The sequence below is a fragment of the Denticeps clupeoides genome, chromosome 20 (assembly GCF_900700375.1).
Source record: "Denticeps clupeoides chromosome 20, fDenClu1.1, whole genome shotgun sequence".
In the NCBI taxonomy this organism is placed as follows: Eukaryota; Metazoa; Chordata; class Actinopteri; order Clupeiformes; family Denticipitidae; genus Denticeps; species Denticeps clupeoides.
The window spans coordinates 10,611,435-10,625,185 of NC_041726.1; the positions used below are offsets into that span (position 1 = coordinate 10,611,435).

General features: G+C 47.6%; 3 protein-coding genes across 7 annotated transcripts; 1 reads left to right on the plus strand and 2 right to left on the minus strand.

The window, feature by feature from the left end:
* Positions 1-2,357: 2,357 nt before the first annotated feature.
* On the minus strand, positions 2,358-5,843 carry LOC114769979 (T-complex protein 1 subunit gamma-like). Its single transcript, XM_028963466.1, has 14 exons — positions 5,747-5,843; positions 5,399-5,460; positions 5,268-5,318; positions 5,140-5,202; positions 4,980-5,076; positions 4,748-4,865; positions 4,468-4,654; positions 4,172-4,321; positions 3,957-4,089; positions 3,808-3,889; positions 3,552-3,732; positions 2,952-3,197; positions 2,749-2,880; positions 2,358-2,664 (listed from the first exon to the last, which is right to left on the minus strand). The coding sequence occupies exons 1-14, from the start codon at positions 5,772-5,774 to the stop codon at positions 2,572-2,574; spliced, it is 1,623 nt and encodes a 540-aa protein (XP_028819299.1). The 5' UTR covers positions 5,775-5,843; the 3' UTR covers positions 2,358-2,571.
* A 244-nt stretch (positions 5,844-6,087) lies between these two features.
* LOC114769981 (protein disulfide-isomerase A3-like) lies at positions 6,088-9,361 on the minus strand. Of its 3 annotated transcripts, none has more exons than XM_028963472.1 (13): positions 9,123-9,361; positions 8,969-9,047; positions 8,779-8,896; positions 8,593-8,700; positions 8,395-8,524; positions 7,992-8,312; positions 7,559-7,741; positions 7,378-7,486; positions 7,166-7,294; positions 7,013-7,092; positions 6,872-6,929; positions 6,698-6,791; positions 6,088-6,550 (listed from the first exon to the last, which is right to left on the minus strand). In XM_028963472.1, the coding sequence occupies exons 1-12, from the start codon at positions 9,266-9,268 to the stop codon at positions 6,702-6,704; spliced, it is 1,551 nt and encodes a 516-aa protein (XP_028819305.1). In that variant the 5' UTR covers positions 9,269-9,361; the 3' UTR covers positions 6,088-6,550; positions 6,698-6,701. The 3 variants fall into 3 exon arrangements, with proteins under 3 accessions (XP_028819305.1, XP_028819306.1, XP_028819304.1); XM_028963473.1 differs by having other exon boundaries at positions 6,088-6,791; positions 7,992-8,117; positions 8,199-8,312; positions 9,123-9,359; XM_028963471.1 differs by having other exon boundaries at positions 6,088-6,791.
* A 434-nt stretch (positions 9,362-9,795) lies between these two features.
* yars1 (tyrosyl-tRNA synthetase 1) lies at positions 9,796-13,749 on the plus strand. 3 transcript variants are annotated; one of them, XM_028963469.1, is made up of 14 exons: positions 9,806-9,962; positions 10,645-10,723; positions 10,891-11,037; positions 11,125-11,300; positions 11,465-11,594; positions 11,671-11,751; positions 11,876-11,968; positions 12,062-12,197; positions 12,312-12,397; positions 12,489-12,624; positions 12,692-12,789; positions 12,879-13,072; positions 13,145-13,286; positions 13,372-13,749. In XM_028963469.1, the coding sequence occupies exons 2-14, from the start codon at positions 10,667-10,669 to the stop codon at positions 13,480-13,482; spliced, it is 1,587 nt and encodes a 528-aa protein (XP_028819302.1). In that variant the 5' UTR covers positions 9,806-9,962; positions 10,645-10,666; the 3' UTR covers positions 13,483-13,749. The 3 variants fall into 3 exon arrangements, with proteins under 3 accessions (XP_028819303.1, XP_028819302.1, XP_028819300.1); XM_028963467.1 differs by having other exon boundaries at positions 9,807-9,962; positions 10,642-10,723; XM_028963470.1 differs by lacking the exon at positions 13,372-13,749 and having other exon boundaries at positions 9,796-9,962; positions 10,642-10,723; positions 12,879-13,070; positions 13,145-13,264.
* Positions 13,750-13,751: the final 2 nt, after the last annotated feature.

A 13,751-nucleotide genomic window follows, 5' to 3' on the forward strand; every position in this document is an offset into this window, starting at 1 on the left:
TATAATCTGACACTAGAAGTAAAACAATGATTTCATCTGGAAAATATTATCAGTGAATCATCTGGCCAGACCTACTGTAATCATTGTAGATCATTTTGAAGTGTGCCACTGACTGTTCAGAATGAGGGGGAATCTGAGTCCCTCCATATTTGTTCATTAAAAAATGCTAAAAATAGATATTTTTGTGTGCAACTGTTCATGGAAAACAGTACAAATATAAACATCATTTTCATTTTTCAACATATAAATTTGTGCTTTTATACCTTCTCTTAACACAACCTCACTATGAGATGGTGGGAATTCATACAAGCTGGCAACCCTGGAGGAGTGAGGCCATGTTGCTAAAGAACAAGTTCATCACACACACATTATATCTCCCCCTACAGTCCTTCCATAACAGAAAACCCACCAGACATTAATTAGTGTCAAATATTTTAATCAGCACGGTGACACAATGCATTGAATCATTCAAACAGAAACTCTAATTAAACAGATATACTACAGCAATAATAATTATTTAAATTATTTTTAAATTAGATTAGCAATTGGATGTCAATATGTTGACAGATTTTATTCTTACAAAAAAAACTTGTAAATGTAACACAGTACATTGGTGGGGTTAGCCAGATGGTTTGGGGATAGATAATTGATATTTAGATGTAATAAAGTGAAAATGTGTGCAGATGTCAGCAGGTAGCACATCTACAGGAAGAAACTAAATAATAAAAAAAAAAAACTTAACTTAATTTTCACAATGCTTAGTCAACAACTTCAGTGAAGTTCTCTATTCAAAAACTGTTCTCGACCAGGACCAGGTTAATCCATGAACTGGAAACACATCAACTGGTCTCTGGGCAGGACGAAGTGATCTCATTGTTCTGCTGTTAGAGCAGCGTCTCAGGAGTCTGGAGCCTCCTGGAAAGTTCTGGCCGTATTGGAATGCCTTCTGTGACGTTTTTTAAAATGGCGACAACTAACAAAAAGTAATGTTAATGTATGTTCGGATTCTTTGGAATTGTAATAATAATATTGAAATATTTGATATTGTGATATAGGAATATTGTAATAATAATCACCAAACACCACAACAATGAAGCAGGAAACCAAATATCTAATGATAGTCCCTTTAGAACAAGGATTCACACACATGCAACAACATTAAACAACAGCATGTTTCCTCGCCGTAAGCAGAGGTGGGAAAAGTAGCCAAAGATTCTACTAAAGTATGATTCTACTCAAGTAGTATAAAGTATAATACCACTGAGGTGCCACTGAGCAAAGTACCGTCCCCGCACACTGCTCCCCGGGTGCCTGTCATGGCTGCCCACTGATCATTAAGGGTGATTTCACTGTGTCACCGTGTGCAGTGCTGTGTATGACAATCACTTCACTTTTTCCTTTCACTTTTTTAAACGAGGGTGTGGGGACGGTACCATGACCAACCGCACCAGCATATGGTCTCACAAGAGGGCCTGAGTCACCCCACACCATTACTGACCACTGCCAAACCGGTCATGTTGGATGTTGCAGGCAGCAGAATGATCTCCACGGCATCTCTAGACTGTCACATGTACTCAGTGTGAACCTGCTTTCATCTGTGAAGAGCCCACGGCCCTAGTCCTAAATTTGCCAATCTTGGTGATCTCTGGAAAATGCCAAACATGCTGCACAGTGTTGGGCTGTAAGCACAATGCCCACCCGTGGACGTCGGGCCCTCATACCACCCTCATGGAGTCTGTTTCTGACCGTTTGAGCTGACACATGCACATTTGTGGCCTGCTGGACGTCATTTTGCAGGGCTCCATCAGTGCTCCTCTTAGGTGGAGGAAGCGGTGGGTTGATGCCCTCCTCCACATCTCCTAATGTACTGGCCTGTCTCCTGGTAGTGCCTCCATGTTCTGGACACAACACTGACAGACACAGCAAACCTTCCCGCCACAGCTCGCATTGATGTGCCATCCTGGATGAGCTGCACTACCTGAGCCACTTGTGGCGGTCATAGACTCCGTCTACGCCTCTATTGGGAATGTCTTGCTAATTGCCTGTCATAGCTGCCCACTGCTCACCAAGGGTGATGGGTTAAATGCAGAGAAGCAATTTCCTTCAGGATTAATAAGGCATAACAAAAAAATTACAATGTCATTTGCACAACAGCATTTTAAATTGTCCATCAGTGTTTCTCCGTAAGGGGACAGTTTGATTTCACAGAAGTGTAATTGACATGGAGCTACATTGTGTAGTTTAAGCGTTGAGCAGTGTATTTCATTGCATATTATTCTTTTAAATGCTTAAAAGATCCTGAACCAAATCCCATTCCCTTACTATGGTCATGTTGAAACATCCTCATTCTTCAAAAAAAAAAAAAAAATCAGTGTTTTTTTATTTCTGTTAATAAGTTACAGCACAACTGGACCTTGAAACAACACCAGACGAAGAAGATGAAAGGTGGTGGCTCTGGTGAAGGAGACCCCTGCACATCTCACTGAGCAACAACAACTCAAACATGAATACATAACAGTTTTATATGACATGTTCTCTGGCTCTATTGGACCACCATCCCATTTCTCCACCCTATTCAGCTCCCTGTCCACCTTCATTCTTCTCCTCGCCCTTCTTCTTGTGTCCAGATACAATGTCATCGATGCGCAGAAGTAAAATGGCCGTCTGTAGAGCAAAAAGAAATAAACCACACATGAACCCTGGAATGCATCACAGGAGCAGATTCCAGCAGGTCCACCTCCACCTCACCTCTACTGCAGTCTTGTAGGTCTGAGCTTTCACTGCCAGCGGCTCCCAGATACCCAGTTCGGCCATGTCAGCCAGCGTGCCCGTCTCTCCATTCACCCCCCAGGACGAGCTCCCTGCCTGGGTGTGTTTGGCCTGAGAAGAGGAACGGACAGTCAGTGACGAGCGGCCGTGACACGGTGGCCCTGATGAAGGTCCCCTCTTACCCGCAGGGAGGTGAGGGTGCGGATGGTGCTGCCCCCGCAGTTCTGGATGAGCGTACGGGGGATGACCTCCAGGGCCTGGGCCAGGGAGCGGTAGGGCCACTGAGCCACGCCGGTGAGGGCCCTGGAGCGCTCCATCAGCCGCTGGGACACGGCCATCTCCACAGCACCGCCACCCGGCAGCAGACTGGACTGCAGCAGCACGTTCCGGCAGACCTGCATGGCGTCCTGCAGGTTCCTCTCCACCTCCTGACGGCACACACAGAATCATGGGAGAACATCAGAAGACTCCACCTCTCACCATCAACTGACAGCACTACCTGCTGCTCTGATCTTCCTCCTGTTGTCCGATTGTACGAAAAATAAAAAAAGCTTCTGACAAATGTAATAAAATGCGGCAGTAGTTGCAGGGCTGGGCAATGTGGCCAAAAATAATAATACTGCAATATTCTTATATATATTATGATACACAATATATACCTTGAAATTTCCTCTGAATCAGCGTAGAAAATGTAACATTATGTAAAAATCGGCTGAAAAAGGCTGAAAATGAGTCCCACTCAGGCCCTGCCCTACGCTAAGTAGTGCGAGTAGGGGCCGTACCGCCAGGATCTCCTTGCTGGCTCCTCGCAGTAGGATGGTACAGGCCTTGGGATCTTTGCAGTCGGTGATGAAGGTGAAATACTCGTCCCCGATCTTCTTCACCTCGAACAGCCCGGCGCCGGTTCCCACATACTCCTCACGCAGCTCGTCCGTCCGGCTGGCGATGCGCGCCCCGCACGCCCTGAGCGTACCGGAGGAGAAGAGCTGCTGAAGGTCTGAGGACCAAAACGCAGCGAGATACCGGTGGTGATCTTACCTCGATATCCGGTTGTTATCGGTCTTCCTGATGCGGCGAATGGCGGTGATGTTTGCCTTCATCAGGTAATGCTGAGCCAGGTCTGAGAACGACAGAAATACCGTCTAGCCAGATCCAGGAATGACTTTAATAGTGGAGGAGGTTCCTACCTGAGATGCCCTTCTCAGTCAACACCAGGTCAGGTTTGAGACGGATGATGTCCTCACAGATCTGCTGGATGAACTCCTCCTCCATCTGCAGGATCCGGGCAAAGTCTTCTTCCCGGCTGATCTCGATCTCGGTCTGAAAGCGCAGCCAGTCGACAGGACAACATGAACGAACGATGCTGCGGTGGGCTGGATCGCTACCAGTTTGTGTCCCGCACCTGACTCTCCCCCTTCTTGTATTCCAGTGAACAGTCCAGCAGCACAATTCTGGGGTTCCTGATGAGGCGCCGCATGCGAGGGTGGGTCACATCCTTATTCACCATCACACCTTTCAGCACACATGAGTCCTCGATGATGCCACCAGGTACCTAGGAACACATTTACAATCAGTAGTTACAAGGACAGTCCCCCTGGACACACTCAAAGAGAAGTGTCTTGCTCAAAGACACAAAGGCAGTAAGTAGGGTTTGAACTTCATAAAGTAAGCTGTATGATGTCAGAACCACGTCGGTACCTTCTCAACCTTGGCGTAGTTCTTGATGTTGATTTCTTTGCGCCCGTTATCGTCCATCTCCACCGTGCGCACGGCATCCAGCGCCATCCCGCACGCCAGCTCTGACCAACGACTCACGACTTTGGTGTTGATGGCCGAGTGGATGATCCTCAGCATCATCTTTCGATCGTTCACATCCACCGGGGTGCTGAGAGAAGAGAATGGCGGTGAAGAGCTGCTGTGATGTGGAGCATTCCTGGAGAGCAGGGCATTATTCAAGATTAAAGAATTTTATTGGTACCTGAGGTCTTCTAGAACACTCAGAATATCATCTAGGGCTTGTCTGTAGGCCCTGATCACCACGGTTGGGTGCATCTGCTCCTCCAGGAAATGTTCTGCCACGGCCAACATCTCTCCAGCTGCACAACAACTTCACACTAATCATGCTGTGACTGATTAAAAATTAATTACACAACACGATGCTGTGAGATGCTGACACGCCCAGGCGTCTCTCAGCCAATCAGAAGACTGACCGAGTATGATGACTGAGGTGGTGCCGTCTCCCACCTCTTCGTCCTGGGCGCGGCTGATTTCGATCATGGACTTGGCAGCCGGGTGCTGAACCTGGATCTGGGGGTGAGACACCTCAGTTTCATCAGGCCGATTAAACGGGAGTGTTGGAGGTGGACTTACCTCGCGCAGGATGGCATTCCCATCATTGGTCATCACGATTCCACCAGTTGGGTCCATCAGCATCTGCAGGGTGAGCACATTCCAATCACCAGTTCATCTCCAGGAACTGATTTATACCAAATTCTCACCTTCATCATGGCCCTGGGTCCCAGACACGTCCTAATGACATCGGCTATCGTCTGGGAAGAACGGAAGGCGAGAGGTTACTGGAGCATTGACTTTAAAATGAATACATTTACAGTAGAAAATAAGGAACCACCTTGGCTGCATTGATGTTGCCTGCCTGCACTTTGCGTCCAGACTCCCTCTTGATATTCTGGCCTGGAATAAACGGATTAAAAAGGCATTAATAAATCTGACGCAGAGACGAAAGTGGAAAACACAACATGCGTGTCTGCTGAACACATTTCAAGGTTTCCAAAATGAGTGACGTCAACCACATGACCGGGTACTAGCCGCCCGTAGCTAATGCTAATCAGCAGGTGGTCGTCCACGGAAAAGGCTTCACGCAGAACAGCACAGACATGAAAATATGTCCGGTTTAAGCCGCGTAACTGTTTCTAACCGCAGGCTCGTCTCCAGCGCGCATTTCGCGTCAGAAACTCACTTAAAACGACCACCGGTCCCCCAATCATCCTGCTAACGCGTGGTGCACAGCCTAGAACGTTCGAACAAGAGAGAGACGGAAAGCCTGGTGGGCGGAGCCTGCGGCGCAACGTCCAATCACAGCGGGGAGCGCAGACTCACTGACGAACACACGGCCAATCAGCAGCAGAAGCTGTGACAGCGTTGCTAAGGGAACAGACGACTGACAGCTGCGCACAGCGAAGCCTATTTATGGTCATATTTACATTAAGAGGCAGGGCGTGGTTTTGAGCGTAGATTATACTTCCTAATAGACAAGGCATTCATACCCGAGAATGTTTTATATTAAGACATAAGACAATATAACGTTTTCTTCTTTTAATAAACAGTCAGCATTCCTACTGGACTGAAACATTGATATTTTCAGAATTCATCACACTTCATTTTAACAAAGTCACGTTCTTACAATTGTAAAGACAAAGAAATAAATACATATAAATAGAAAAAGACAGATATTTTAACAGAAATTGAAAAAAAATAAACGCACTGTATTAGGTGTTTAAGACAACGTGTGTTTGCTGAACTTCAACGCTACAAATACAAGACTAAAATGAACCCAAAAAATGGAAGAAACCGCAATTTCGGCCTTGAAAAACATGGATGGTTCAAATGACCACTTTCAGTGCATCGAGTAACAGAAGTAAATAAGTTAAAGCTGCCTATAATTGAGTGAAGTGACAGCAGGGCTGGGGAACCTGGGGATCTTCATTCATTATTATATAGGTGTGAAGTCATCCTCCATGGATCAGGGTCCCCAGCTCTGGATCTGAGAACATGAGAATAGAGGAGACAGAACAGTCTCTGCACAAAACCTCCATCACCCTTATTTAACCAACCAGAAACTAAAAGTAATAAACAGAACAGCAACACATGAAGAAGATTGCCCAGAGGACTGACATCTCCCATGATGCACCTGACTACAGCTCTTCTCTCACTCCGCTCAGGACTAGTGGGCGGGTCGCTTCCCGTTTCAGAAAATCAATGAAGTCCTTCACTTCCCGGCCACCCTGGAAACACACATGCACAGTAGATGTGTAGAGACGTCCATTTAGATCCAGCAGATTCCATGCAGTAGATCAGAACTCACAACAAAATGCTTGGGCTCCTTCTTCTTCCCAGCAGGAGCAAAATAGATGGTGGGGAAGCTGTAGGTAGAGAGAAGACCAGGGTTCATACCCACATAACCAAGACAGAGGGAAGAGGAACCCGGAAGAAAAGGACGCCTCACCCCTGAACATCGTAGCCTTGTGGAACATCATTTGCTACGGCGTCCATCTTTGCAACCACAATGTTGGGGTCTCCAGAAAGCTGTTTAAAAGTGTGAGAACAGTATGAGTAAAGAGTCCTGCTTTTGGACAGCTGGACGTGAAGATATCTCTACCTGCTCAGCCACTGCAGTATATTTGGGTTCTAATTTCTTGCAGTGGCCACACCAAGGGGCATAAAACTCAATCAGGACATCCTTCTCTGGGTCGTTCACTATCTCCTCAAAGGTGTCTGCCACCACCACCTGAACAATTCATATGAAGAGACATGGATGACTGGAACATTTCACACACACACACACACACACACACACACACACTCACACACCTTCACTGGTCCTTTGTTAGTCGCAGGTATGGCCTCAGACTTGACGTAAGGTTTCAGTTGCCCAGCAAAGAAATCAGTAAGGAACCTCTCCAGCGACTTCCCATCTCGTCTGTGAACGAGAAGCTCCTTCACTCAGCCAGTGGCGTCTCCCCCGAACCAGTTCACCAGCCCCCAGACTCACGTGAACTCCTCACGCATGGTGTACTTCTGTCCCAGACGTGTCCTGATGGTGACGAATGGAAGCTCTCCCCCGTCCGAGGTCCCCAGGCCAAAGTCCTCCTCCAGCTCATCCTGGAAGTCGCGCTGGTTCGCCACGGCGAAGGTCAGGCCCCGGGAAGCGAACTGAGATCCCGCCTTCATCACCCTGCATTTACATTTACAGCATTTATCAGACACCCTTATCCAGAGCGAATTACAATCAGTAGTTACAGGGACAGTCCCCCTGGAGCAACTTAGGGTTAAGTGTCTTGCTCAGGGACACAATGGTAGTAAGTGGGATTCAAACCTGGGTCTTCTGAGTGTGTTACCCGCTAGGCTACTACCACCCTGCGGAGACGGAGATGGAGAGAGGAGCTCGCGTCTCACTGTGGAAGACGGCTTCCGGCGATTCCCACCTGTTTCTCCAGTAATTAGATCCTTTGGGGTTCCGTGTGTAGTCCAAGTCATAGTAGGCCGTCAGTAAATCCCGCCCCTTCAGCTTATCTTTATTCTCCTTGGTCAGGTGGGGGCAAAGCCCGAAACTATAACATGTCATTTGAGAATTATTTTGGCACAAACATAAGGACTTAAATGTAACTGATAAACAAGACATTAAGACTGACATGTTATCGCGGATAAAGCGGCGAAGTGCAGGAGTCGTCACCGGCTCACCAAACCTCACCACGTCCTCCTCAAACTTACTCCTCAGTCTGGGAGGCCTGAAGAGCAGCACTGCCCTGAGAGAAGCCATCAATCAGCCGATCAATAAGCACCCACCCCGACACTGTGACACCCGCAGGCGGCGTGAACGGGACTCACTCAGCGTCCACCCCGTACTTCAGGCCCAGCTCCAGCTCGGTGACGTGGCCAAACCTGTACTGGTCCCTCATGAGGGCAGCAGCTCTGAGGAACTCTGACAAGCCCGAACTGTCCGTGCCAGCGAAGAAGCCTGAGACAGGAGGACAGTGAGGCGCGGAACCCCTGAGAGGAACCACGGAATAACGGGTCCAAACTCACCCACCACGCTGGCATCGGAATTACTGGCAAAGGAGTCAATGTTCTCTTGGGTCTTCAGGAGGTACGAGTTGGGCCCTGCGTTCTTCCTCATGTAGTTCACTATTCCATCTGCAGGACAGCGTGTGAATGCATCAGGGGACACGTTACAGCACCCTCTCGAGTGTGAGATGTGAGAAGAAGACACACCTGAAGAGCGCGGCCCGTCGTACGAGGACGACTCCTCACCGCTGCGGAAGATCTTCAGGGTGGGGTACCCGGTCACCCCAAAACGCCCACAGGTCTGTGCGTTGGAGGTGCAGTCCACCTGAGAGAGACCATCATGAGTCCCAGTCAGGAGCCACCAGGGAAATCTGGGATCAGGAGCGGAACTCCTTACCTTGGCCAGCGACACGGTCCCTTTCAGTTTGGTGGCGGCGGTTTCAAACTCGGGAGCAAGTTTCTTACAGTGGCCACACCTGGACAGACAACAGAAAAGTGACGGAGGTGCACATGGAGATTATTGGCGGTGACTGGGTCAGGTTCCTCCTCACCAGGGCGCGTAGAACTTCACCAGCAGGGTCTCCAGCTCCGCTGCCATGTAGTCGAAGTCCGCGTCCGTCAGCTCCAGAACCGCGCTGCGCGCCGCGCCGGGCTCCGCGGCCGTCAGTAGACCAAGCGCCAATATGAAAATTCTCATTATAGGAGAGGACGGCGTCCAGAATTAAACACACAGGCAGCGCAGACCAGACCGCGCAGCCGCACAGCGACGCGCACGGCGCAGGGGGCGGGGCCTAGACGGGATTCGCCGGAAAGGCGTCGGCTGATTGGTCAGGAGACGAACCGCTGGGTAGAGGGAGGTCCTCATTTCTGTCAATCAAATGCACAGACACAATGTAGTCCAACTGTTCAGTAATTCAATACAAATTGAAATTATAAAAAAAAATATTCACTCATATTCGTGATGCAAATAACAGACGCTTCATGTCATGGACTCAGCTGCTCGCGCGTGACGGAACAATAAAAGTAGAGTTCGAGGTAGATTTTGTGTTGTATCCGTCGGTTCCAACAGGATCCGCTCTGCATCCCACAAAACACCTTAACGGGACTTAGTGTTTGTCAATATTATCTTTCTGTCCTATCCCTATGATCTGTTTTATTTAGTGGTCTCCTGACTGCAGTAGACTTCTATATTGTGGTTCTAAGTTGAATTTCTCACATTCGACTGCGTACGTCTGCCGAACTCAATCGATCCCCGATTCAGCGCCGCGCTGATGCAACGCTGAGCGTCAGAAGGAGAGACCGCGTCTCCGACACGTTGGGAAGCGCCTGTCATCCACACCAGCAGCTCTTTACCGGCACGACACTCCGTACGCCCTCTTCCCGTCCACATCGTGAGTAAATGGTGGTGGACTGTAGACTGCGGCGTTTTACTCCTTTCCTCGCAAAGCACATAGCAAGCGCTGATTAGCATTAGCTAAAGACTCATTCATTCTCAGCCAGACAGCTGCCATCTAACCAACTAACTACCACGCGTCTACCTTTTATTAACCCGTTCTGGTTTACTGACAGCTGCCTACTAACCAACTAACTACCACGCGTCTACCATTTAATAACCCGTTCTGATTTACTGACATCTGCCTACTAACCAACTAACTACCACGCGTCTACCATTTATTAACCCGTTCTGATTTACTGACATCTGCCTACTAACCAACTAACTACCACGCGACTACCATTTATTAACACGTTCTGATTTACTGACATCTGCCTACTAACCAACTAACTACCACGCGTCTACCATTTATTAACCCCTTCTGATTTACTGACATCTGCCTACTAACCAACTAACTAACACGCGTCTACCTTTTATTAACCCCTTCTGATTTACTGACAGCTGCCTACTAACCAACTAACTACCATGTGTCTACCTTTTATTAACCCATTCTGATTTACTGACAGCTGGATGTTTACAGTGGATGTAATAATGTTACAGTAGATGAAGTGTTACAATGTACAGTTTATTAGTTCTGCTTTTGTGACAGTGAGGCCATTTTTTTTTTTTTTTTTTAGCAGTTCATCATTCCTGGAAACCATTATGGGAGAGCACCTGAGTCCAGATGAGAAGTTTGAACTCATCACCAGAAATCTCCAGGTTAAGTCTGATCCAATCTCCAGGTTAAGTCTGATCTGATAAAGATAAATGAAAATGTCCTGCATACATATGGACTCATCGGAGAAAATAGACATTTTCATTGCATCGTTTGCATTTTTTTCTGACTTTACTTTAACATGTATGCATGTTAATGTATGAATGAGCAGGAGGTGCTTGGAGAAGAGAAGCTAAAGCAGATCCTGCAGGAGAGGGAGCTGAGGGTTTACTGGGGTACAGCAACAACAGGAAAACCCCATGTGGCCTATTTTGTGCCAATGTCCAAGATTGCTGATTTCTTGAAAGCAGGTTGTGAGGTGGGTCATGTGGTTCATACCTGTCTGTGTTGCTTTTGGACAGTTTTGTTTGTAAAAATATCTTAATTTTCTCCCTTTGTCATCCAGGTGACTATTCTGTTTGCTGACCTCCATGCCTACCTGGACAACATGAAGGCTCCCTGGGAGCTGCTGGAGCTGAGGACCAAGTACTATGAGCAAGTCATCAAAGCCATGCTGGAGAGCATCAGTGTTCCTCTGGACAAACTGAAGTTTGTTAAAGGCACGGACTTTCAGCTGAGTAGGTCAGTGCTGATCTTCTGAATTAAGTGGTTTCACTGATGATAGTTTCACTATGAACTGTTGAAGGACCCAGACTTGCGAAGGTGTCAAAAATAATCAACCCTGCACTTTAAAGAGACAGAACATGTTAAGTTTTAGATAGTGATGAAGGGTGATTTCTGTGCAGGGAGTACACTCTGGATGTCTACAGACTGTCCTCAGTGGTGACGGAGCACGATGCTAAGAAGGCTGGAGCTGAGGTGGTGAAGCAGGTGGATCACCCACTGCTGAGCGGCCTGCTGTACCCCGGCCTGCAGGTAAAATCCGCAAATGAGGAAAATGTCCACTGCTGGGCCATATGAAGAGGGCTTGTTGGTTTGTGCTTTTCTGTAGGCTCTTGATGAGGAGTACCTGAAGGTTGATGCTCAGTTTGGAGGGGTGGATCAGAGGAAGATCTTCACTCTGGCTGAGAAGGTAGCATATCCACTCTCTTAACATCTGAATTGGATTGTCTCCTTGGCAGCAGAACCATGCGATAGAGATTAATATTCTGTCCTTGAATATGTTTGAATCTAAATATAACTGTGACTTCCTGCAGTACCTGCCCTCTCTCGGATACGCCAAGCGGCTCCACATGATGAACCCCATGGTGCCAGGACTGACCGGTGGGAAGATGAGCTCCTCTGAGGAGGTGCTGAGACTGTTTGTGATGATACTGCGAAGTCATGTTGCTCTGATCACAATATCACACCTCACACACTGCAGATTGTTTGATTAACAACAGGAGTCTAAGATCGACCTTCTGGACAGTAAGGAGGACGTGAAGAAGAAGCTGAAGAAGGCCTTCTGTGAACCAGGCAACATTGAGAACAATGGCGTACTCTCCTTCGTGAAACATGTTCTTTTCCCACTGCACTCAGGTAAAATGTCCTGCATGAAAACTGTGATGTTTCCAGTGCTGGTCCCGGGACTCTAGAGTAATAAAATTGTAATAAAATCGTAGAAAACATGGGACTGCATTTGTTTCTTTTCAGAGTTTATCATCAAGAGAGATCCTAAGTGGGGAGGTGATAAGGTCTACACCATCTATGAGGAAGTAGAGAAGGACTTTGCTGCGGAGGTATCAGTGAAACATGTCTTCTTCCTGATCAGGCCATTTTTGGTTTCTTACTTCTCAGCTTGTATGAACAATTTAAACCTCAAATCTACAGATGATCCACCCTGGGGACCTGAAGGCCTCTGTAGAGACAGATCTGAACAGACTGCTGGATCCAATCAGAAAGAAGTTCCAGTCACCAGAGCTACGGAAACTGACCAACACTGCATACCCAAGTGCTTCAAAAAACAGTGAGTAGAGTTGGCGTGTTCTCCTTTCCTGAAAAGACATGTTCTCCTGACCTTGGTTTCACCTCAGAGGCACTACCAAAAGGAAGTAAAAACCCAGCAGAAGATGAAGAGGTGATCCCCTCCAGGCTTGACATTCGGGTTGGCAGGGTCATCAGTGTGGAAAAGGTCAGATGTGCTTTTCTTGCTGATCCAGGATCAGTCATTATAGCTAATGTCCATTCAGATCGTAAAATGTTCTCCAAAATGTTCTCTAGCACCCAGACGCGGACTCTCTGTACCTGGAGAAGATTGATGTTGGAGAGGCGGAGCCACGGACGGTGGTCAGTGGACTGGTGGCCTACGTTTCCCAGGAGGACTTGCAGGACCGGCTTGTAGTGTTGCTATGCAACCTCAAACCCCAGAAGATGAGGGGGCTGGAATCTCAGGCCATGCTGCTCTGTGCTTCTGTGTGAGTGTCGGACACTTTTAATTTTGCGTCATTATGTGTTTTATAACTGATTCTGCATGTACTGGACTGTAGTGATGGGGACCCTAGGAGAGTGGAGCCTTTGGACCCTCCTGAGGGGTCATCACCTGGGGAACGTGTTTTTTTGGAAGGTTATGAGTCCGGCAAGCCAGATGATGAGTTAAAACCAAAGAAGAAGGTTTTTGAGAAACTACAGGTACGTGAAGGCTAATGCAGATGTGCGCTCATCTCCGCTTTATATATGAAGATTGCTTTTATGAACATGTGTCTGCTTGGATTAGGCTGACATGAAGATCTCTGGTGAATGTGTGGCTCAGTGGAAAGAGCGAGACATGATGACCAAACTCGGACAAGTCACCTGCAAAACGCTGAAAGGTGGCAACATCAGCTAGACACGCCCGTCCCAGCATTCCCCTGACATCCACCTGGAATCATGGTCCTAGCAGAGGACCATGATTCCGAATCCTTACACTGAAAAAATGTCATTGTCTTGATGAATATAATCCATGTTCATAACACAGGACTGTAAAGGGAATGTTCCAGACTCCTGGCCGCAAGAAGACAGGTTCCTGTTTGGAAATGACTGCATAATCCTCTGTACAGTCAAATAAAAAGATCCATTGTGCTCCTGGCATGACCACAGCTTGGGTTTCAGCGAAGC

Bases quoted from the DNA above. Each gene is read 5' to 3' on its own strand.
- LOC114769979 (XM_028963466.1), bottom strand. From the start codon at position 5,774: ATGATTGGGGGACCGGTGGTCGTTTTAA. The intron at 5,461-5,746 runs GTGAGTTTCTGA...CGTTTATTCCAG, and splicing joins GGGACCGGTGGTCGTTTTAA to GCCAGAATATCAAGAGGGAG. The intron at 5,319-5,398 runs GTGGTTCCTTAT...CGTTCTTCCCAG, and splicing joins GCAACATCAATGCAGCCAAG to ACGATAGCCGATGTCATTAG.
- LOC114769981 (XM_028963472.1), bottom strand. From the start codon at position 9,268: ATGAGAATTTTCATATTGGCGCTTGGTCTACTGACGGCCGCGGAGCCC. The intron at 8,897-8,968 runs GTAAGGAGTTCC...GGTCTCTCTCAG, and splicing joins GGACCGTGTCGCTGGCCAAG to GTGGACTGCACCTCCAACGC. The intron at 7,742-7,991 runs GTGGGAATCGCC...ATGTAAATGCAG, and splicing joins TCTAATTACTGGAGAAACAG to GGTGATGAAGGCGGGATCTC.
- yars1 (XM_028963469.1), top strand. From the start codon at position 10,667: ATGGGAGAGCACCTGAGTCCAGATGAGAAGTTTGAACTCATCACCAGA. The intron at 11,752-11,875 runs GTAGCATATCCA...GACTTCCTGCAG, and splicing joins TCTTCACTCTGGCTGAGAAG to TACCTGCCCTCTCTCGGATA. The intron at 12,790-12,878 runs GTCAGATGTGCT...AATGTTCTCTAG, and splicing joins GGGTCATCAGTGTGGAAAAG to CACCCAGACGCGGACTCTCT.